At 31.8% G+C, this 26565-nt stretch overlaps 1 protein-coding gene across 1 annotated transcript; it reads right to left on the bottom strand.

Moving 5' to 3' along the window:
* Window positions 1-2007: 2007 nt before the first annotated feature.
* LOC124354670 (cytochrome P450 4c3-like) lies at window positions 2008-26373 on the bottom strand. Its single transcript, XM_046805304.1, has 12 exons — window positions 26241-26373; window positions 19843-20042; window positions 18410-18516; window positions 17508-17595; window positions 14816-15007; window positions 13521-13590; window positions 12456-12582; window positions 10054-10111; window positions 6665-6762; window positions 5006-5237; window positions 3394-3579; window positions 2008-2392 (listed from the first exon to the last, which is right to left on the bottom strand). Exons 2-12 carry the CDS (start codon window positions 20030-20032, stop codon window positions 2223-2225), a joined length of 1518 nt encoding a protein of 505 aa, XP_046661260.1. The 5' UTR covers window positions 20033-20042; window positions 26241-26373; the 3' UTR covers window positions 2008-2222.
* Between the last annotated feature and the right edge of the window lie 192 nt (window positions 26374-26565).

Genomic DNA, 26565 nt, shown 5'->3' on the forward strand with positions numbered 1-26565 from the left:
TATGTTGTAATTAGTTAAAGTCTACATAAAATAAAGTAACATTGAAATCAACAAGAATAAGTTGCAGCCAGTAGAAGTGATGCTATTAATTAGTGAATAATCTTATGTAAAGGAGCGGCGTTAGGGTAGGGCGCGGTTGGGCGACCGCCCAGGGGCGCCGGACGAAAAGGGGCGCCGGTAGCCTTTTTTCGTATGTAATTGAATTGCAGTTAGGGGATGATGAAGAAATCTCACCCAGGGCGCTAGTAGTGCTAAAACTGGCACTGCTTATGTAAGGGTATACGAATACGCAGGCAGTGGCACGATGCGAAGCGAAACCATCAAACACAATGTTAACATGGAATAAAGCACACAGAGTGCGACACAATCTGTGTACGGTATTTTATTCCATACATACTATATTTGATAGTTTTACGTCTCATCTCGTCGCTATCTGTGTATTCGAACGCTAAGCCTGTGATACCATTAGATTTGCTTGTTGATATTATAATTGAAGTGGATTATTAAACAGTTCTTATGAAAAATTTGCAAACAAAGTTTTTTTATCTCAAATGAACAATTTTAAAGATCTTATTTATTATTTTATTTTATATAATCGTAGGCTAATCGTACATTTCCTGAGAAAAACAATGTATAACAATGTACAACTAGAAAAAATATTGATGCGTCTATCTCTTCTCATAGTCTAATCCCTTACACGAAGCCAGGACCTAATTGAAGTACTGGAGAAATACATGTCAGAGCTGTGAGGGCATGGAAGGGTATAAGAGTATTACAAGTGGGATGTAGCACTGTCTCTTTGTACATGATCTTTCTCAAATTTTCAATAGCCTAGTCACATAAATTAATGTCTAATAACTTATTGTTTTAAACACTTACTGTGAGCATTATATCCATAATTTCATGGATTCTACAAAAAGCAGTTCGAACAATTGCAAAACTGCAGCACATGGTAAAGTGGAAACTGTTGACACTAACCTGTCTCTATATTCTAGAGACATGTCTATTTTTTAAGGCAAAAGGCGTTATTTTTAGGAAAACTACAAACATTCCTATGAAACGAGGGGCAGGGAGAACTATCGAACTGAAAGACACAGGACGGTAGTACATACACTTTGTCTTCACAGGCAGGAGTTCAGTTTGACAATAGATTCCTAAATACGATTAAAAGTATCCCAATGCTAGAGGCATTTAAAGATCACCTGAAAAACTCTAATTGCAAATGTATTTTACAGTACAGACGAGTTCATGGCACACCATTGGGTGACCGCCGAGTTGAGAGATTGGTCGGGTACAAGATTGGAACAATTCAAATAGCTAATATGAATGCATATAGAAACTGTGTGTTTGAGAGTGATTTAGATGGACGGATGAGTGGAAAATGTTATACTTAACAACAGTTGCAAATTTCTAACGCAATGAAACATTTATTATTATTACTAGTAGATTAGTGTTGAAACTTTAAATATTAAAAGAAAAAATATAGTCTTGCTGCTGAAAATACAAATTTTAATATGAGTAGTCTGTATAAAATAATATAAAAGTCTTGATGACCACTTTGCTAGTTTTCATATGTTAAAATGGAAATAAAAACACGTGGTCAATATTACTTATTAATAGTTGGAATCAAATTGTTCATTACACTTTTAGATGCGATTTAAATTGAGAGAATACCCATAAAATAACGACTTAAATAAAATATCCGCTAAATTAATAATTACTTGAGATTAAAAACACAATTTGTGATAAATAAAGATTGAGTTATTATTGAAGTTAGGTGAAATTTGAAGTAATATTGTCAGGATTGTCAGTGACTAAGTAAATAAAACATATGAAATATTGATTCGTGTAATATTGATATATTTAAATATAAAAAAACTTTTGAATGATAGCCTACACTATCGAGTAACAAATAGAGAAATGGGGAAATATTAAAACATTTTAACTGGTCACTGTGTTCTCTATTTATAGCTTAACGAGTGAAGGAAATAATAACTCTCGTTTATTTTCATAAACTATTTAATTTTTTTCTAAAAAGTGAACATAACATGTTTTCAGTAAATTTTGTCATTGTTTGCTTAAGTAAAAATATTTGCAGTGACAATAAAGGCATTTATTTTTAATTTCTACTTAACTTCATATTGGAACGTCGTTACGTTTATGCCAATATATTGTATATAATTTTGAAAGAAAACGTATTAAAAGTAAATATGAAACATTAATCAAATTAAAAACTCTCTAGGTTGAAAGTTGAGCAGAAAACCATCAGTAGGCTTGTACATGAAGAACAAATCGAGAGGTAAATTGTTGAAGTCTTGTTTAGTTGTGAATGTGTACTTTCGTAGTAAAGTTGCCACAATGAACTTGACCACCACCAGACCGTATGCATAAGCTGAAACAAAAACCATTGTAATGTCAATAAAGTTGGATGATAAGACAAAAGGACGAGATCAGGTAAGATAAGATAAGAGACGAGTTTATGATTGTAACGCTGGATTGACTAGACGGGGAAGAATGAGAATGGAGTCACTAGAAGGAGAGTCAGGAAAGAAAGACTGTTAAAAAAGTCGAGAAAGGACAGCTGAGACGGTTTGGGAATAAGAAGAAAATATAAGAGAACATATGCTGACAAAGTTATGAATACAAATTATAGAAGGAAGAGTGTTAATAAAAATATATAGAGTCGGTTGATTATACAAATAGAATCCAAAGGTAGAGAGAGAAGAGGAAATGAATGGAAGAGATGAGATTTGAAGATAAAAGGTGTTTGCAGAAGACTTTGTGCCAAATAAACCAAGCAATGCTAATAATAGTGAAAATGAACAAGGAAGTTTGTAAAAACTGTGTGAATTAAAACTTTGATTTATTTCCTGCAAAATACGTATGTAATTTTCCATTTGTGACAACTTATTTGAAAAATAGGTAGAAAATAAAAATTAATCAGTACATCCGAATATTTTGTATGCTATTTTTGTGATCTCCACAATGTATAACCTACTTTAATTACTTTAATTTCGTTGCGCACATTATACTACCTATAGAATAGAAGAAAATTCACGTGTTTAAGAAAAACCATATTTTCAAACTGTGCTATGTAATTGTTGTACAAGATTTAGGTTTATAAATAACATTCACCTCCAGCACTGTAAAATTAAATATTAAAATCGTTATTAGGCAAAGGAATTGGATTGAAAAATAAAAGGAAGATAATAATATATGTGTAAAATTAGTATATTGGAAAACAATTCAAACAGTGTTTAAATTCGTACTTGTATGATTTATATTTGTAAACTTAGATTATTTACTGATGACAAGAATTTTTATGATAATATTTTAATAGTATTGTGTTCTATAATATTATATTTTATTATTACAACCTTGTTATATCCATACCTGGGCACTTCCTAGGACCTCCACCAAATGGAAGGAAAGCATACTTCGGCCTCCCAGCAACCTTCTCTGGGAGGAAGTGGTCGGGATAGAACTGGTCCGGGTGGTCCCAGTAGCGGGCGTCTCGGTGTACCAAGCACATCGCTATAATGATCTCTGCCTCGGCCGGGAGCGTGTAATTTTTTATTTCTGCAATCAAACATATCCTAGTAACCCGACTTGCAAAGGTGCTTTTTGATGTGAAAATAATTTGGAAAGGAATGCCGACGTGGTAAAACTTTTTTATGAGATGAATGGCAGTAGAATTAATAGACACATCTTTGTGTTATCATAAATTTAAAGTTCCATTCTCTCTGAAAATGTAAGCAGTGTTGTTAAACAAACTAAAAGAAACTTAGTTCTTGTATGAAACAAAGATTTTTGTATGATGCAGACACGTGATAGTCTCGAACTTACTACGGCTGTCTGCAATAGATACAGACGTTACACATATGTAGCAGTAGACTCTGTTCACAGGAAAATTGTTGTTTTCCAAAATGGTCGAATGCTTCCACAACTGGTTAGAATAGGCGTGCAAGTACAGGAGATTGACTTTATATAAAAACGACAAAATTTGCATAACAGAGTGTACAGAAGGAATGTAGATGACAGAGGAAAAAGCCATAACTTTTATAGGACAATATATTTAATATTCATCAAAAATTACAATCTAACTTACCGATTAAATCTATAAAAATATTATCTTTGGAATAGGAATAAAAATTACATCAAATCAAATTTTATTTTAGAAATTAAACTTCTTCAATTTTGATAAAAAAATGTCTTTAATATTTATTACCCTTAAAACAGCATCCCTTAATTCTATCGTTCTAAAGATATACGCATGCGTTTTTCATCATAACTGTAAGTTACCGAGTAATAAAGTCATAATCATCAAAGAATATTGCGAATACTCAATATGGACATGCAAACATAGACTTGAATTGCGAAGTAGGAATGAATCCAAGTTAAAATACGAAGAAGTCGTGCATTAGGTCCATAAAATCCACGAAATTTCGGCGTCTGCCAGAAGCACTAAACACCCGAAATCAATTCCTCTGAAGGCGGAAGCATATTGAACTAAGTAACAATTACCTAACCGGCACTGCTAACTCCATTCACCACCACAATGTGACACCGATAAGAACATTAGCCTTTTACAATTTTTCAATAAAACTTATACTACACATATGCTTTAACCTCGCGCTCTCTTATCTCACCATAACCCAAATTTGCTATGATTCGTTAGTCACAAAATGAAATCAAGATGGTGTCGCTACTTGTTAGACTTAATTCAGATGCCAAAAGTATTTGGCATTAATATAGATGTCAGTAATGATTTCAGATGCCAATCAACCGAAATCGTTACTGAGGCATCTATAAAACTCAAAGTGTTGCAACTAGTTAAACAATGCTGTGGAAATGTCCTTGGGATTCCTTTACTAAGGGATATACAATGAAATTCATATACTCCTCAAGAGTATAATGTTTCTAAAAATAAACCTTTTTCCTAAAAAAGTTACTGAATATGTACTTTTCAATTATAAATATGTATGACCAAATATAATATTCTTACCAAGAGAAACATCACTTCCTAACCGCCTAATGACAACAGGTAAACCGAACAATCTTAGAGCTTCCTTGGTGACCATGTCCAGATATTGGCAACGTTGCAGGTCTGCCAGGCTGATATCTTCAGAGTCACCTAACACCTGATCTAGTTCATTGCGGACCTTTTCTTGATGTATAGGGAACATTGACAGCAGCAGCAGTACCCAACTCTGCGTCAGTGACATTGTCTCGAATCCCTACAAGAACAGTGCCAAACTAATTTAGAGTTTCCGTGGTAAGGTACATTAGTTGCTACTGCTATATTTTATCAGATCTTTCTGATGTAACCTATAGTATTTTAACGTAGGTATCACTTTTGATATAAACACACAAGTATTTGCTACTTAAGTAAATCAAAATTAAGATCATTAAATGTATTACAATTATCTAAATTTTGATCTACATGAAAATTAAAGAAAACACGAAAAAGGTAGAACTATAGGGAATAAAGGATTAAACAATTAAAATTTTAATTGCTGGATATAGTAAAACTATCAAAAACTTATTAAAAATTACAAGACGATTTCTAACGTATGAAATTTTTTTAAAAGTGTTCCATTAAATAACACATTTCAAAATTAGTAACATAATTAGATGAGGTTAAACGGATCTTGTCACTCATGGGGCTGATAAAGCTTGATCTCATCTGTCTATATGTTTTTATGTCCGCATAATATCTCCAAAATGAAATTTCCTGTACATTTGAAACTGCAGGAAGCTTCATTTCTATATGAGGAACACTGATTTATATGGTGGTGCATGTCAGTCGCTCAATGGGATTTGGCTGAGCGTTAGCAAATACTTTTACATTGGTCTTATGGGAACCGTGATGGCAACGAGAAAATAACAGATATACACTCATAAGAGATTTAAACATGCAACATATTTACATATGTAGCCTATTGCAACACTTACAACATCATGTTATAGTGACTTATTGTGTAGAATTTTGTTGTACAAACACACAAAACCATTTTAATGAACCAAAATGTGAATGCATCATGGGGCAAGCTAACTCGAAAAGATTTCATATGCAGAGTTAAAATTTTATTTTATATATCATTTATACAAGAATGAGTTCTATGATAGAACTTTCACTTTTGTGTCAACTTATTTTTTTTTTTATTGTGTGCCTGTTTATCTGTTTGCAGGACTTGTCAAGAATGAAATGAGATATAGATGTGAAATGTTGCATGCAACCTCTGTGACGCGCGTACGATACATGATGCAGCGAACTCATACCTTGTAATATTGATACTAGTAATTTTAACAGGTGGTAAACACCACGTAAACATTGCTAAAATTATAGACTTTAAAGCTGAAAATAAATTAAATTTGAGTTTCCATAAACATTAAAGGTTTGTTTAGAAAATTTATCATTGGTGCCGTTTGTACCTTATTAAGAAAGAAATTCTGACCATTGATGAAAATTTTCCGACCCCTAATTTATTTGTGACACAACCCCCTTGTATGGGACACTTAAACTACTTGCTCTTGTATTTTCTTGTTGATCATATAATTAACGGACAATACATAGCACACGACTTTTCAAATGTTTTGGTAGTATAACCTCATAAATGTCAGTGCAAACAAATCTAATGGCTGATATTGTTTAAAAACTTACTGCAAGCATTATATCCATAATTTCGTGCACAATTTCTTCATCGCTGAGTCCATGTTGAAAGTAAACGTCCAGCAATTTTTTTGTCTTCTTATCAAACTCTACAACAGATCCATAAATATAAGTGCACAAAAAATTAAATATCTTTTAAATGTTTTGTAAAATAATACGAGTTGTTCAGTTATTGCCATCATTGGCAGTTCTTATAGCAAATTTATTTCAAATGATTATATGAACAATTTTGGTATAGTTTTTTATCAGTAAGTCACTGCTTTACAAAATTCATGTAGAAATTTCAAGTTTTTATATTTAATGTAGTTTCTGTGAAATAATTGATGAGTTTCTAATTAAAAATGTATTCAAACCCAGAACATTTTCAGAGTGTTTGTTTATCGAATTAATCCTTTACAATATTTAAATGTGTTACATTTCCTCAAGTAATTAAAATGCAACAAAGGATTACTCATCCATCAAATAACATTAGTTAATCGTTAAATTAAGGTATCATTTATATTTATTGTAGTAGTGTATCTAATAAAAAGTTAAATACAAAAACTCGGCTTAGTTGTTTCATTTTGAGTGAATAAAATAAGATATATTTTTAAAGATGATAAAAAAAGATTGAATGACAGTAATCATGATAGTAAATTTCTTACTCATTGTATTCTTTTATCAAAGCGATATACTTTACAGCTATCTCCAAAAATACTTTGTAATCTGATAAAAATCTAATTTTAACTGAAAAATTATTAATAATTTTGTACTATTATAATTTCATTTTAACTATTATTGAATTACTATGTAAACGCCTGTCATTCGTAATTGACCAGTCGCAATAATCAGATGTTTGTTGGTAAGGATCTTTAATTACACTGAATAGATGATGTTTTATAAACCCCAAGGAATAAACGATGATTTACATTTTAAGTTAATGGGATCCACCACTATCTCTAACTGTTTTTGATGTAATTGTTTATGGTAATTTTGAATTAGATTGCTATAATACATTAATAGGACACTACATTGGAGGATTTAACGTAAAGCATACTTTAAACATATACTGTTCTATGTTTTTTAATGTTTAAATGATTTTTAAACGTTTACGACTTCTCGAAAATTTAATTTATCTTTATTCTTATAAATTATTAATTGTATACAAACAATATTACAAACTACCTAACCAAGTAACTACTACCAAGTAAAAAACAGATCTTTTGAAATCAAATGTTTGCTAATATTTTTGTATACTTTATTTATTTAAAAAAAATCATGGTAGTAAGTTCGAGATACCGCAATATCATTATATTGCTATAAAAAAGTTGTAAAAATGTAAAAGGCATAGGTAAATTAGTTACAGTTGTATTCATCAAAATATATTAAATAATACAAATACTGGTAAACGGCAGAGTGTGCTCAAGATTAACAAAAGTCCCTTAGATGCCCCTTGGTTCATATGTAATCTCTTCACTGGATCTGTTTTACTCGTCCTCTTTTAGTTTAGCATATTTAAATAATTTTCTGTAGTTTTTTATACTTCTCACTATAGCGAGCCTGCCGCAGCCACAGGCGATCGTAGTTTTTTTTTGTAATGTCGAAAGTTTTTCTTCCAAGTGAGATATCTGATTTTTCTAGCAATTATTTATAGCCATCATGGATCCTTAATTACTGATGCTGATTTCTTCTGCAATTTTAGCATCAATTCTAGCTTTGGCTGCTGTGAAAATGGTTTTGGAGCGCTTGCTCCAAATCAGACTATGCAATGATACATTCGCATTTTGAGCATTTCCTCATGTACACCGTTCCAACAGTTCTTTAGATGTCAAACGGATGTACAAAGACATCGTGTGTCGTAAAAAAGCTCATTTAATGGAGTTTTGACGAAACCTTCATGCTTTCTTGGATTTGCATTGTTCGCTATGTCGCGCTGATAAAAACTCGTCACAAAATGCTAGGATTTCTCTAATAATAACTGATAACAGTGATCGCTTTTTATTCCCCCCTCCACCATTTTAATAGCGTCAATCTCAAAATTTAATAAAACCGTCATGTTAGCAGATTCAATCCTGAAAGAAGTCTACAGCATTAAATTCCTTGTAATGCACTTAGCTCGAGGGTTGACATGAAATTATAACATTAATTATATTTGCGTTAAATTATCTTTAGAAATTCGTGTTTTGAGACCATTAGCCAAGTATTGCCCCACTCAGGCTCTGATGGCGGCTTATTATGGCTTTATTCACTCCCACCTTACCTATGGAGTGGTATTGTGGGGTGCCGTTGCAAACAACGAGTTCATGAGAGTGTTCAAGTTGCTGAAGCGAGCGATTCGAATAATCACTCATTTGAATTTCAGAGTCTTCTACACATAACGTAGCTATGGTAGAAACGTTGATTCAATTTTAAAGTGGTTTATCAACAGTTTTCCTCCCTCGTCTTGTAGAACTAGAGCTAAACTCAACATTAAAATTGAATCAACCCTTCCTACCATAGCTAAGTTATGTGTAAAAATCTTGATTGCCCTACCGTGCTTAGAAATCATGCCAAAAACATCGCAGTGCACTCACTCCATTGTGTACTACCTGATGAGACAATGAGACTTCCACTTTACCTAGATTACACTATATTATTGTATTTTGTAGTCTAGGCGTCTCTGATGGCGAAACGATGTATATATTCGTTTTTAATCTCTTCGTCGTCAACATTTTTTTATCTCTTTAGACAAACATGACTCCAGATTCCAGGAGTCAAATCTGATTCAGAGCCTTGTGCAGAAACCTTTAACAATTGCAACTGTTGTCTCTGCCAAGTTTCTATATTTTCGAAACAACTCTTTTCTGTATGTCTAGATTGTACCATGACAACTAGCCAAGACATTCATTCGTATGAGAGGCAGGGGAAACTACCGAACTGATAGACGCAGAAAATAAACTGGTAGTTTACGAACATCTTTCCTCATAGGCAGGTGTTCACCTCATCAACAAGCTGGCCAATTAGATAAGGAATGTCGCAAACACCGTAGGTGCTCAAAACTAGTTTTAAACGCTATTTAGCACCACAAACATTTTATAATGTTAATGAGTTTTTTTACATGTTTAGGAGATCACCCTGCTTTGGCCAATGGATGAATTTTATGTTTGAGTGCCTGATGTAGTGACAATGCACAAAAGTTTAGCTCTGACCTTAGAAATTTATGGTTGCTATACATGTTTCTGCAATAAATATTGATTTATTGTTAAGAATATTTTATTTTTATTTATACCAGCGCAGAAATAATTAGCATACAAGCGTTTTTGTTTGGTTAGTTTAATATTCGGTTCATGACTTGGAGATGCATTTTCATCCATACAGCAAGAACACAAAACATAAAATCTCATAGTGTAATATATACGTACCAGTTTCTTCCTCATTGTGTTTCCCACACTGCAATATCTTTCGCCTTTCAGATATTATCTAGAAAGACAATTAGAACACATGAAATATGTTTCTTTAACAGAACATTGCTTGAAATTTAAATACTAAATTATATGTAGAGCTAAATTAAGCGTTCATATCTCTAATAATTAAAATAAAAAATCACAAGTAAAAGACAGTTTGTATTGTATAAGCATACAACCTACTCTTTTCTTTAAATCGACAGAGAGGAGAATTTACGCAAGAAATTCAGTTGATCAATCACCAGTTTGGTGGTAGTAAAAATGGGAGTTTTCAAAAAGGCTAAAATTTTTAAACGATAATTTTGTCTGAAAATATACTTTTAGATTGATGTCTTTATAAATCCAACCATATAATTCAAGCTAAATCAATCGTCTGCCAGCTACTAGACAAACTGCTTGATTGAAAATACTGGATTTAAGTCTTTGTCTGACGGTGGTTCTCGTATTTAGTATACGGGAGCTACATGACCGATTTTGAATTTTGAACGAGATTCGATCAGGAAAAAACTGTTTTTAACTCTGAAGTACTACTGCCTATATGTGAGACGAAAAAGAGCCTGATGTCATTTTAGTAATCTTTAAAGTAATTTTAAATAATAAAAGGGGGAAACGTTTATCTTACTTGCAGTTATGTAACACAATATCTATTTGTATTACTCACAAGTTAGTTGAAACCAGAAAGGGAGGGACTAGAGAGAGATTTCCATGAGTTCTTAGACTGCCCTTCTACGTAACATGTTTACCTTTATGTATAGTAGAGATACAGATCCAGAGGGTCGAATGTAAGTAAGAATGGAGATGTAAGTTAGAGACGAAACAGACATACTTACAAAGTATGTAGTGCGGCCTTCCGTGTAAAAGGTTTACTTCTATGTATAGTAGAGATACAGCTCCAGAGGGTCGAATGTAAGTAAGAATGGAGATGTAAGTTAGAGACGAAACAGACATACTTACAAAGTATGTAGTGCGGCCTTCCGTGTAAAAGGTTTACTTCTATGTATAGTAGAGATACAGCTCCAGAGGGTCGAATGTAAGTAAGAATGGAGATGTAAGTTAGAGACGAAACAGACATACTTACAAAGTATGTAGTGCGGCCTTCCGTGTAAAAGGTTTACTTCTATGTATAGTAGAGATACAGCTCCAGAGGGTCGAATGTAAGTAAGAATGGAGATGTAAGTTAGAGACGAAACAGACATACTTACAAAGTATGTAGTGCGGCCTTCCGTGTAAAAGGTTTACTTCTATGTATAGTAGAGCTACAGCTCCAGAGGGTCGAATGTAAGTAAGAATGGAGATGTAAGTTAGAGACGAAACAGACATACTTACAAAGTATGTAGTGCGGCCTTCCGTGTAAAAGGTTTACTTCTATGTATAGTAGAGCTACAGCTCCAGAGGGTCGAATGTAAGTAAGAATGGAGATGTAAGTTAGAGACGAAACAGACATACTTACAAAGTATGTAGTGCGGCCTTCCGTGTAAAAGGTTTACTTCTATGTATAGTAGAGATACAGCTCCAGAGGGTCGAATGTAAGTAAGAATGGAGATGTAAGTTAGAGACGAAACAGACATACTTACAAAGTATGTAGTGCGGCCTTCCGTGTAAAAGGTTTACTTCTATGTATAGTAGAGCTACAGCTCCAGAGGGTCGAATGTAAGTAAGAATGGAGATGTAAGTTAGAGACGAAACAGACATACTTACAAAGTATGTAGTGCGGCCTTCCGTGTAAAAGGTTTACTTCTATGTATAGTAGAGCTACAGCTCCAGAGGGTCGAATGTAAGTAAGAATGGAGATGTAAGTTAGAGACGAAACAGACATACTTACAAAGTATGTAGTGCGGCCTTCCGTGTAAAAGGTTTACTTCTATGTATAGTAGAGCTACAGCTTTAGAGAGCCTACGGGAGAGATCACTCAATTGAGATAGTTCAGTGCTTCTCACTGCGAGGCGCTTCGAGTTCCGCTCTACTCCAGCGGGGTTGACGATATTGATATTGGTCAAATTTCGTGGTGGGAAATTCATATATAATTTACACCACTTTATTATTAATTCGTTAGTTTACTATTATTTATATGCACATATAATTGCAAAATTTAATTCCTCTACATAACAAAAAGTTGGTGGGTAAAGCTAAAAAATATAATCTGAGAAAAAAATTATTGTTTTATATTTTAACCCTTTCGACCGAAACAAAAATGGCTGATGATCAACTTTCTTCTTAGAAGGATTCCTCAATGGATACAATTAAAATAGATATATATTTATACAATGTATATTGATGTAAGTATTAGACTTAAATTAGACTTAGACTTAGACTATAAATGCGTGAAAGAATAGATGTTATGACAAAACAAAACTTGTTACCTTTCTAGCTACACTCTGATTGTGGTTGACGTGTTTACTCAACATTTTTCCTTTGTCAGTTCTGAAGTAGATGAAATCCGGATACAACCACACTTTCATCATGCGTTCGTTTATGAGGGCAATGGATCTGAAAATTTGTAATACTTATAAATATAACTAAATGGGAGATTGATATTATGAGGGATTCGTGCACACACACACACACACACACACACACACACACACACACACACACACACACACACACACACACACACACACACACACACACACACACACACACACACACACACACACACACACACACACACACACACACACAAAGTTGATAGTGATATGGACGCTGAACAAGTTTTGAGCACATAATAACTTGTAGCATACAGTATACCAGTATACCACTTAGAGGTTGTTCTGAACTATTTTCGAACGTTCCTCCTAATGTTGAGAAACATTCTCAATAACTTTACCGGATTCCACTTTGATGTCTTTTTATGTCTTACTGATGTATGTTATCTGTACTAGTTGGATTTCACGTTTCTTAAAATAGAATGTTGAATTACTCGAAAGTAAAATTACTACCTGAAATTTATATTTTCAAAACATTTATTGCTTAAAATACTAGTTCTTGTTATACTAATACCGATTATCACGCCATTATCATGATTATCGGAGGACTGGTGTCAAACTGATACTGATTTCTCTGATACTAAATTGCTCTGGGATCTTTTTTTGATCCCGGTTCCTAAGGATGGGTAGGGCGATGATCAGTTACTGGATTCACTTGGACTAATAAGGTTCTGACTAATACTCTATTTTCAACTGACTTGTGTTCAATATTAGTGTATAATATAATATTGTATTTGTATGATTTAGCAGCCTGTAGTGAATCTGCAATGGCGTGGATTCCAATACCCCAAAGCGTCATTATTTTAAAACTTGGAGGCCACCAAAGGCGTAACATAATGTGACGAATATAAGCGTTTTAGGTTAGTATGCAATACAAAATTAAGTCAATTTCAGGAATAACTAAGGAATAATTTAACAGAGCAAATAAAACAAACTTACTGTGCAACAGACTCTTGAGCACATAGTTCTAAATTGCGCTGAATGCCAAGTTTTACACCAAAATGTGATTCTGAAACATAATAAACCTTTAGCTTTATTTCTGATATAATGATTTTGATTGAAAAACCAATAGCGAGAAAGTTTTTCTATTTACAGTAAGATTATATTATATACCTATTATGTAAAATATTATTGTTTTTGATGTCTAGGGAGCATGCATTCTTTTTATTTGGTTGATCAATTAAAATTCTTCTCGAGTAAAACTATATGGGTAAGAGAAAAGGGGTCAGTTCAGGAAATGTCTCACTTGTCATCTTGGATTCAGAGGTTTAACAGTAATTATTAGAAGTTATAAAGTACTTTCTTATTTGTTAAACTAAATAAAAATAACCATCATTCATACTGTTATCATCTGTAAAATAAGTAACTTTACCAAATTATTTATCTGATACTTCCCCGATAAATAAAAATACTATAGAATAATCATATAGTTGAAGCATTAAAACAATTTTGTTTTGAACAATATATACTAAGTTATTTGAAATAAACATAGATATAAGAATTAATTACAGTAAATATTAATATTATAGATTATTATATTATTGAAGTTTAGATTTTTATTTATTATCTATTTGACTATAAATTCAACCATTATATTAATATAATTGGTATTTACTCACTAACATTGCATATGAGAACCTTTAAATGTGCAATAACATTGAACTGTGAATTGAAATATTTTGGTTTCTACATGTATTGTATATTTGTAAGTAGCTCAGAAATAGAGACTACTTATCATCAGGCTTACGCCGCCGATGCCATTATTATCTACGTTTTCCGGTTTGTTGCTCCGCTAACGCAGTGTCAATGTTGATGTACGCCTTTTTGTCAACAGACATCTTTTATCAACAGATGTTAAACCAAGACTGGCAGAACCGCAAGCACTTGAAAACATTTAGCATGAATTGTCCCTGTCTTTCACTTCAAAATATTTCTTGTGTGCGTAACAAACCAAGTATTTCTTCATGTATAGTATTTGATACTGACTTTTCAAGTGAAGTTACTGTGTCAAAGTGGACTGAATGTGTCTCACATACTAACTGGTAACGAATAAGAGATATCATGGTAAAAACAGCTAGGTAAGTAAAGACTATTGGAACAAACTGACGTGTAGATTACCTAAATCATAATGTAGTTATTTAATATTTCTGCACTTTTTTATTCAAAGACAAAAATCACCTGAGAATTTACGGATACTCTGTGTATAGCCCTAATCGCACTAGTGCATCACTGACCGTATGTTATGTCTTGACAACACCGAGACAGATAAGGGTAGATATCCGTGAAACTGTGTCCACCTTCCACAGTAGACAGGATCTGCAGCAGGACTCCAGCCTGCTGCTGGAAGACAGGCTGGAGACTGTCAATCATCTGTAGATTTGTCAGAGGGGTGCTGGCCAGTCGTCTCATCTTGTACCATCTCGGGGCTGTTACATTACAAAGTTGTATCATATTATTTTTTCTAACTCTGTAATTGTATAGTTCCAAAAACGAAAAATTTATTTACTTTAAGGAACCAATAGGTCCTTACATTATATCGTGTTAGGAATAAGATCGAGTTATCTTTCCATCTGCCTTTCTGTCCGTCGTGTGATAATCTTAATATAGAGGTCATAGAGACTTGAAATTTAGTACATAGTTCCTTCTTGATCTCTGGGTGTACTTCAGTACTTCCTTGTTGATGTTTTGTCATTTTGGGTTCAAAATTACAAAATTAAAGGTATAAATTAAATTATAACTTTATTAAATTGGTCTTACGGGCAACGAGACACTAATAAAATATGAAAAAAACTACTTTATTGGATTGGTTAGTAACACAAGTGCTTTGATACTCCGTTTATTTTTCATGCAGTTTCATTATACAGCGACTCTCTATGGCAACGTTTACCATTTCAAATTTCGATGTAAAGGTAGCATGGATAGAGTTTCACGTCCAAGTTGTCAACCCTCTAAGTGAACGCATTTGAAAGTTATCGTGTATACAGCCAAACGCACACTAAGACTAAAATCTGCATCAAATTGGGGGAGAGTCTCCGCTAAACGCTCAGCCAATTAAATTTTGTGGTGGCTTCTTTTAAATGTAAGTAATAACCATAAGTTGTTTAAAGGACACGACTATATATTTTACAGTTAATACTTTGATTTTAAACTTCCTTATACATAATCTATAGTTAGTTCTATACACAAGTAGATGCAAACTTGTATCTGCAAAATCATGTAAATAAATAAAAACTGCATAATCGAACGACAAATCTATTGATTTTACGTGAAAGAAGGTATGCTCTCTGTTTTAAAGGCTATGTAGACATTCGTATGAGTATATGAAAGTGTATATATCATTTCATATTATAGCAATTTTATTTCGTTCTGAGCTAAATTTCAAATTTCAAGACTATATATTTTTTCCAAGTTAATGAAAAAGGAAAAATATTTGTATTTATCATACAAGATTGTATAGGTTTAAAGCTATATATGAGAGCCATGCTTCATCCACTCCAATTTACATAAGTAATTCCAGGAAACTTACAAACTAACATGACTACGAATGAATATCTCAAAAGGATTTTGCAGATTAACAATGCGTTTGTTTAGTTTAAACTTAACCACTTCATTTATACAATGTTTATAATAAATAAAGTATTTTTTCTCGTAAAGTTGTTTTAGTCCGTTCAATGTGTACATAGGATAGTAAAATTTCGTTAAATGCTACAAAATGTATAACAAAACGTTTCGAGGATTGAAATATATTCTCTTCGTCAGATGAAGTGTTAATTAGAGCATAAAAGTTAGGAAATGCATAAATTTGGTTAAAAATGACATGAAGAAAGAAAATATTAAACATACCCAAAGTCCTGACAGGATAAAATTAACCCAGGCGTTATCACTGCAGAGGATGCAAGTCACGAGCACAAATTACTAGCACGAGAAGTCAAGAGCACAAAACATACGTCACACCAGCGCAGGGGAACTCTAGCCGTATTATTTTAAATATTTTTTTATTTTCTTTCTGTTTTTCTTCCTTTTCTCTCCCCTTTCCTACCATTGCTAATAACACAGTTCAAAAAAGACTTTTACATATTACTATGTAAGCATGAGTAACATTCTAAGAAATAATATCATTTTAGAAATTACTTTTGCACACATTGTTTTCGGAGTACTTAACTTATTTATTATGTTAGTAATATTACCCACAAATTCGTTTATTTACTTTATCCATCCCTCACTGGGAACACAAACTTCATAGATACAATGAATATCTTTTGCAGAACACCTTCACTGTGCTATATATAAATTTCAATATATTTCATAGTTTGACAAGCTTTAGGAAAGTTTTTTAAAATAAGAGATAATCTTTAGAGATATTAACTTCGAATACATTCTGATACTGCTAACGTGACATTAGTAATATAATGTGCTAACACCGTGGTGTTAAAGCTGCTGGTCATGTTATCTACATATACCAATGGAACAGTAGAGCAATATAAAATATAAAAACATGTTCTTTTTTAAGAATATTGTATTTGAAATAATTTACTATAATGGTTCTGTTAAGATGATAAATCAGTTTAGTTGGAATACAAAACTAAAAAGTAGATCAGTTACATTTCCATGTAAAAACTATTACAGCAGGGACATTTTGGCTTAAATCCAATTATATGTACGATGGCCATGTCAGTAGACCTCAGTATCCTCGGCATGGTAGAAATGTTTGTGCATGCCATCTCTTGTAACTTCAATTTTTGTGAGTAAAATAACGTAAGCGCTAGGAAAATCTAAAAAAGCTTGTAGTTTTTAAAAGTTGGCTGCAATTTTGAACCTCTCAATAAAGAGTTGTTAAGTATAAATTACATTTGAGGAAAATAAAATTTAATACTTAATTTAACGTTATATAATAGGCTATGCAAAATAAATCGTAAAGATACTCACTTGTATTGGAGAGAAGCCCCACACTATGAGCCTGGTAAAAGTTGAACAGGTCTCCTTTGTTGAGAGCATCTTTTCGGTTCAGGACTTTCTGAAACCAAATATATATGAGGTTAGGCTGCTTTGAAAACAAAAAACAACTGCTTAAAAACAGTTGCTTATATTTTAAAAATCTATAAATTAAAAAAATCTTCTCCTTTTAACAATTTATAGGAAAAAGAGATACAAATTTGAGCTATTTCGAATGAATTCCTGTAATTAGTTTTCATTGCATCTGTCATAACTTCTAATTCAATGCCGTCATTATGTAAGCGTGCGTATGTACTAGGAAATGCCTTTCAATGAGTTTAATGGCAGGAAGATATTGGTCGTAATTGATGGGACGTATGATGTCATAGATTATTACACACTCAGTTGTAGAATAGACTCGTAGTGTTTTCATGCTCAGTACTTGGAAAATACCACAGCTAATTAATTAATTATACGAAGAAGCTAATGAAAGCAGCATTAATCCTGCCATATTCTCAGAGGTTGTCAGTATTCTGCCATTACTAAATCAAATTGAACATTTTCTACTGCTAACTCTGTATATACCTCTCTATATCACATTCTTAATCATTTATATTCATTAATTTTTAACCAAAGTTCATATATCGGAAATAATATTTCAGGCTTGAACAATTCTTAGTTGCTCCAAGACTTTAGCAGTGATTAAAAGGAACACAAGATTGAAACAGTTCTTGTGCAAAGTAACCAGAGTGGTTTTCATACCAATGCAACACACTCGGACCATAGGTAACTTATTGGAAAGAAACAAAATCTATACATTACACGTTAGAAGTGTTAAATAATACTATCGAAAACATTTAATAAGGTAGTACTGTGGTGTTGTATCGCGTACTGACCTGAATATCCGCGGGGTTAGAGATGTAGCCAGACAGCTTTGGTCCTGCCCAGATTTGAACAGAACCCTTGTTCTCGGACCGAGACTTTATCAGCATATCTATAAAACCTGAAACAAGCGTTAAGTTGACATCTAATGTTGAACTTGGATAACATAAAGGGCATAACAATGCCCTTTATGCCATTTTACAAATAAGTCTACTAATGTATCTGAATTTAGTTTTATTTCAATGAAGTTTCATTTTCATTTAGGAAAGACTCAGCAATGTACTCACTACACCAACCCCAAACCACCGTAAACAAATAGTCCTCCAAAATCATCCTCTTCAGAGTGAAAATAAAAATATTGATGTAAATGTAAACAATTCGTTTTGGTTACTTCAACCACATTCCAAGACGAGTCTTAAAAGCTTTGTGTTATCTGTTTAGTAGTGGGTTAAAATGCGTGTCAAGGATTAGAAATCGTCGCTCTTCTCTTGCCGTCTTAGAAATAATCTATTAATTATTTGGCCTACACCAATTAATTGATAAATCTTTCATCAATATATTAAATTAAATTTGTTTCATACGAATGTGAGTGTGTGTGAATAGAGCCCTCAGAGTTAAAGTTGTAATGTAAATATTGCGCGGATACACTGTCTCTTTAGTATTTTACCTTGTGCTCATTTAAAAGTCAGGTATTTGACTACAACTACAACACTATTTATAATTATTTCCAAAAAACCTAAATGTTATGCACCACACAGAGTCTAAATACCCTGATTGGTTTATGTCATCACAATACAAAAAATTGTGTGGTGGAGGAAACCATTATTGTTTGATTTATTAATCCATGTAATGTTTTGAGCTAAGGTCTACTTTTTATCAACGTTCCATACATTTAATACATAGTATTAAAATTAATGGCTTTAGCTTTATCTCAATCAACTTTAGTTGTGAAATATAACACGATGTGTTTAGGATGCATCAAACATAAATCTTGGATACTCTATTAGATATGAAGGGTGTATTAAAGTAGGTCTTCCTATATTCCATGACGTCCGTACTAATACACTGGATGACATAGAGATACAAGGACGTTTTTCAGGTAACCTACAAGTGGTTTAGGGTTGTAATTTTGCATTTGGACAATGGATTTTGTCAATATACGAGTATTAACACAACAAAGGTCAGAACTCTTGGGCAATGCTCTACATCAAATTGGAGATCTCCTTTTGTTTCCTTTGGTCACTGGCTGTTACTTGCTACACGTGACTACACGTTCTTCTCAGCCTTGTAATAGAGTTTTATTATGCGAATACTTCTGAATTCTGATGAAATATCTATGGAACAACAAAATATTCAAATATTCAGTACTTCACACACAATCCCGTTGTGAATTATCACACCCAATCCTAATTTCCATACTAGGCTCAAATATGTCTTCACTACTGACCAGGGTACGTGAGATTGAATGCTAGGTGTGCATGTCCTATCAGAGGCAGATATCCCTTATAGCATGGCAGTTCACCCAGGATCTCTCTCTTCCTCTGGATGCTCAGGTTTATCCTTGCCAGGACTACGGTGACAGCGAACAGAATACCAGTCACCAGCCAATCTAGTATCAACCAGATCAATGGAGTCATCGTCCTAGAACTTAAGATGATTTTTCAAAATTAGATAATTTAAAACAATGTATGAGTAGGTATTAGTAGTGTCATATATAAATTATTTAAATTAAATAATACCATGAGTATTTGTATCGGCACTCATCCTACGTATTAGTTATGTATGACGATATAAATATAAACTCTAATTTAAAGTTCCACCAAATTTGAAGATTGTTGTACTTTAGTTTAAGAAATACTGCAAATCATTAGTTTTAACTCAGTGAGTAACAACTAGACAGAGGGTTTGATACAGATGCGTGAATAAAATTACTTTAAAACGAAGAGCACACAGGAGATTTTCCTACACACCGTCAGGGTGGGAATCCATATGATCCATCCAGATTTATGAGAAATAATTTATGAGATAATTTATGAGATGAGTGATTCTTCTACTATAAACTTACTTAGCCGTCATCCTTATTTCTGACAAATAATACATTTTTATCTATGCTTCAATGTAACTAAACATGTATGCAACGAGCTATTTTATTTAAAACTTCAGAGGAATTAACTTTAATCTGTTCAACTTAAAGACATTTAACACCGAGAGAAATGTTTTTAAACGTCAGCTCAAATCATACACATTTTCAATGTTTTGTATAATTTCATTAATGTACTATATGATATTTAATCCCTGAAGTATTTATGTTGTGATTGTTTAATAGTGCAATGGCATTTCGTCGACAGTAAATAGTATCTTAACTAGAGCGATGAGTGATTTTTTTCATCAATGTTTCAAGTTTGACGTATTCAAAGGCTTTCCGCAAGCCATCAAAGATGCTTGTCGCTTAGTACGAGAAAGTACGCTTAATGGAGTAGTCGTCCTTTACTACATTTAATTCTTTACTCTATAATTTACACAAATTATAATTAAGGTGTGAGGGTTGAAACTGCTGTGAAATGTCAAGTTTAGAAAGAAAAAATCTAAATTTCTCTTGGCAAGAGGATGTGATTTTGTGACAAGCTTCTCACTACGCAGAAGACTCAACAGCTTTAACTTAATACAGCTTAATAGCTAATACAGCTAAATACAGCTTATCAGTATACATTGCGCGTTATGTCTTATTAGACGTCCGTGTCTACTCAACCACATACAAACTACTGGACCGTTTGTTATGAAATTTTACATTCATATTTTTAGCGCCCCTGGTTAGCATATAGGCCTATTCCTATTTCGAAAATCTCTCAGGGTTTCACTCCACTGGTCTCTAAAGTTGCACACAATCCAATATTGTTCTCTAAAATAGAACTACACGAAGGAAATATAATTAACTGAAAGAGCCTGTTGCATGTGATTAACAGTTTTGAGTAAACATTGTTTTATGACAGCCTAAATATATGTTCAATTAATTTAACCATTATTTTCAATTCGTTTAAATTAATGTAAAGCATAGAGTAAGCTTGATAGTAGTAGCACTTCTGGTTTAAACCTTTTCTGAAACCTCTGTTGAGCATAGAGTAAGAAAAATCCAGATAGTTAAAAGTTTTAGTGGAAATATAGCCTTCTTTTAACTATATATTTTAGCAAATATGAAATACAAAGTGCTTGGTCAGTACTGTAAAGCAGATATCAAAGATAAAGTTATTATCTAACTTTTACTGAAAAGTTACCTTTATGCAACCTATATTAGTTTATTTTTGACAAAAGTAGGCTTCTGAGACCTACTTATGCTTCAAACTCAATTGTGGCACCAGAAATATTGTGAACTGGAAGTAAATTACAATGGCTATTACTATACACTGTTTGACATGTTTTATAACTCAATATTGGAAATATTATTCACTCCAACCAGAAGTGCTCATACATTTGCAAAGCCTACGAAATTGAGTGCGAAGCTGCGGATAACTGGTAGTTTATGCTAACAATGGCCATAACGCTGGTTTAATTTAGTTGATGGCAAAGGCTCCATATCAAGTGTATACAGTGTAATGTGAGATTATAAATTAAAAATAACTCGAATGCCTCGTGCTAGTATGCAATATACACCAGTACTAAATTTATTCAAATTATTAGTGCTGTAATTGACCGTTCTCTCAATGATTATCTCGCAATTAAAATCTGAACATCAAACTAAAACTGCCAGATATCATCAAAAATTGAAGCTTTCCAGGTGTTATTATTAATTGTTTCCTTGGTTTGTACGATTCTATTATTGAAATCGCTGGTGTCCTTCGTTATCCAAAAAGATGCGGCGATAACATGAGGGCCAGCGTTACTGGCCCTATTAGAATTAGAACTATTAGAATCGTGAATAACCTTGAATCCAATGTCGACAGTTGCGTTACAAAGTAGTTTCTTTATTTTTATATTAAAATGTAATTAAAAAAATATATATTCAAAGTGAGTATATTACTGAATATATATGTAATTCGGAGGTTAAGGCGTTTTTAGACTTAAGTCCTTTTCTGGTTAATAACCACAGAGCCGTTTTGATTTAAAAATAATATAATAATGTTCGTGATGTTCATAATCTACTATAAAAGAGATATACCTATTAAAAAAAAATGCAATCATTAGTTAGTGAAATAGTTTTTTAACGCATTTCATTAAATTTGATTGTTCCACCCTTTGAGTGCTGGTGTATCTAAATTTTTATAACCTATAGTTTATAAAATATTTCCATTATTTGTCGGTTATAACCGACAAACAAAATTAATAATGGAATTATTTCAAAATCTAAAGACACAAAAGTTCTATGAGACCAATATATTTATTGTTTATTTGAACTGAATTTATTTATCCTTCATACACATATTAATACATTGTTAGAAATTGTAGTATATGTAGGATGTCAATGTATCTAAAAAGTTACACAATACACAAAACAATTACTTTTTTAATGAAATATAATAAAAACACACTTTTAAATACAATTTGGCTCAAGAAAATGATTTTTGAATAAAAAAGTATCAGTTATTTCAGTAATTATTCATATAAAGTAAAAGATTATGTTGATATGATTGATCTTTGGGTTTTATCCCTCGTTAGATGTCTCAAATACTCTGCTCCACAAGCCTTCCATTCTTCCATTGAATGATGAAGAAGATTTCCATTGTCCTGTTATCAGGCAACGAGTGCTAAATGGCTGTGACCCAAATTTTGATTAAAATAATAAAATATTTCATTACCAAAACGATTGAACCTTCTTAAGCTACCAAATTAAGAGCTGTTTCTTTGTCTTCGTTTGTTAGCACTGATAACTCCACCACTATAAGTATCACTGTCAAGTATCTATACAATATTTCAATGTCAGTTAGTAGAGGTCTTCATATGTCATATAAATCCAACAACGGCGTTTTAAACCATAATACATCTCTAACTATATTATATGTTGCTAAAATAGAACTGTTAGGCAATAATTTATAATCAATTCGGAAGACAAACAGGTTAAGATAAAAATGTGTTTTACTATAGTAAATATATGACAACGCTTGGGAACGATATAATCTTTTAATTATACATGATTTAAGAAAATTGAAGTTTAATGAAAGGGACTAATTATAAGATACCTTTAAATAATACTTCAAATGTCAATAACATCTTTAGGAATGAGTAAAATGTTTTTATATTGTTCTTGTCCTCAGTAAAGATGTTACTAAAAAGCTTTAAAAATTTAAAACGTTAACTCAACTGAACACCAACTCTACCACCATAAGATTTAAAATTGGAAAGAAAATGTATTTTAAATGGCATCTCTTTAATTGTAATACACATTTAAAAATTCTGCGAAACTACATGCAAAATTTGATGTTAAGGACTGTACGAGAATTTTAAATAAGTAGAAATATTACTTAAATAATTCATTAGGCTATTATTAGCTTTATATATTTGACAAGTCACTTATAATAACTAAACTAAGAGAAACACAGATTATTTTGTCCACGAAAGTATGGAAAAAACTCAAACATATATTGTGTAAACAAATTGAAGTAAATAATATTAAGGCTCAATAACAAAAGCAGCAGTAGGGTTGTTTTTACTCCTAAAATATAGATGTATACATTCATAGTTTTATTGTGTTTAAAATTATGTTTTCTAATTAATTATAAATAAATTTAGAATATTTCTAAATGTGTTTTAGTTTAAAATAGAGAAATATATTACCGACTTTATAAAACAGCTTGTAAAAATTGGAATCATTTGAAAAAAATTATAGAAGTAAGTCTTTTACATTTATACTATATACGTAAAAAGTACAATAAAAAAGAAGAACTTGTTAGCATTAGTAAAACATTTGTAATAAAAGTAGATAACAAAGATATAGTATCTTATAATTGTTGTGTTGTATACACATCTAAAAAGAATCTGTTAATATGTAAATCTGATATATGTATAATATCAGGTTATTTTATTACAATAGTATACTCGAAAGAATGAGGTAATTCTAGCAGTATTAAGCTAAAAAGTGGCGGAACTCTTAAAATACATAATACTATACAGGCAATTGATTATATGTTAATTATGATAACACTATCTACGCAAATGTCAGGTGGTTTATACCTTCATATTTTCACAAAATACAATATTTATCAAGCAATCAAGTTTTTATTATTTACTTTAAGAGCAATTTTAAAAAAGAGTTAAAAATCATTAAAAACTAAATCATGAATGAAATCAGTAATAATTTTCCCTTGAAATATTTACAGCTTGTAAAATTGAAAACAAGATCTAATACTTATACGCTAAAAAGAAAGAAAAAATATAACTTAAGTTATTTTATTTAATAAAATAAAACAAATATGAATTATCATTTAAAACAATGTTAAACGCTTTTTAAAACTAATAGATGCTCTTTTATAAATTTTTTATCGAAAAAAATTAACGACTGGGAATTAAAAACGTTGTATTTAATGAAAACCGGTGAAAAAATAATACATAAATATCGATATGTTAGGTTAAAATTATAAAAAATAAATCTTTGAAATGGTTTTATCAGAATTTTTAAATTAGGTATTCAAATCAAAACAAATTATTTTTACATTTAGATGAAACAAAAAATTAAAAAAACGAACTAGTAGAAATTGTGAATGAATAGACTGATTTTAATTAGGATTTTCTAAAAAATAAAATCGGAGAAAGTATGTAAGACATAAAGATCCAAAGTATGTCAACGGTTTGAAAATTAATTTAAGTTTGTAATACTTTTTCTAATGTTTCAATGAGTTTTAAACAAAAAAAATCTACAATATAATTAAGATATGTAAAAAAATGTAAATACATCTTTTGGAAATGACATTAAATAGTTTTTAAAGATAAGTGTATCTAAAACTTTGAATAGAAGACAATCAAATCAAGTAACTCGACAATTAAAAACTCCAGATAAATGGAGTTTCCAGAATATTTGAACAGAAAAGGTGTATCTGGATATAATGAATATAAAAGCTCAACCAATTAATTAGATGAAATTAAGAAACATAAATTATGAGTCTATAATAATTGCAGAATTCTAGGAATGTTACCAACAGTTATAAAAATATTATTTCAATGAATAAAATACAATTAATCAGTCACGGTTAATAATTAATTATGTTGAATACTTGTTAAAAATCACCTTTCGATATTTCCTTTTCTAAGGGAATTGAATTTTAACACAATTGTTTTGAGTTTTATAAAATAAAAAGAGGACGCATTGTTTAATTTCGTAATTTGTCAAAAAAGGTATATTTCGGCGTTTTTAAATGAAAATTATTTTGCGTAATGAAATAAAAGAATACACAAAAGCTAATTAAGCTAATTCCATCATCACTAAAAACACTTCTTTTATATAACACTCGTATCAAATCTGTTTCCAATCTATTCTTTTATAATTTAAATTAAGTGTTACTAGAATTGATCCTTGCATCCTAAGTTTTGATGGATATTTAGGTATGATTTCCTGTTTCATAATTTCAAATGGTTCCTCTATTTAAGGGAGAAAACGAACAAAATTAATTTTAATAACGACTCCGTTAGTCCAATGGGACGTCTTCTAAAGATTTATGTTTATTTATGAATACCATCTATGTTAAGAGATAAAGGAGGGAACTTTTTTTCAATTTTATAATTATTTGCCATTCTATAATATAATTTTGGTCTTTCATGAAACATTGAAGCGCACATTGACATCAGTCTTCTTACATGAATTTTATGTAAAAATTTCATCTATATGAAAGGTTAATTTAATTAAAATATAAACATAAATACCTGGAGTCCTGTGCACGTGTACTGTGTTAGTCCCGAAAATCACATAGGGTGTAGGGTTGGTATGTGTCTCCTACAGAGTACAGAGTGCAACTACACCACCATACCAATCTTGAACGAGTAACAAGAATAAAGACCTTGGCTGCAAGCTTGCTTGGATAGCAAGTAAGACTTTCCTGCATATTCAAACGTAATTGAGGCAATTTAATGGATGAAGATTATGTTCAGAGCCACTCCTGCAAGGAAGTGAGGAAACAAGGGTTATCATTAACATAATGCAACCTTGAAGTCCTAGGTTAAGTCTTTATGGGCTCCTTCAGATATTTGA

The sequence above is a fragment of the Homalodisca vitripennis genome, chromosome 1 (genome assembly GCF_021130785.1).
Source record: "Homalodisca vitripennis isolate AUS2020 chromosome 1, UT_GWSS_2.1, whole genome shotgun sequence".
NCBI classification, from domain to species: Eukaryota; Metazoa; Arthropoda; class Insecta; order Hemiptera; family Cicadellidae; genus Homalodisca; species Homalodisca vitripennis.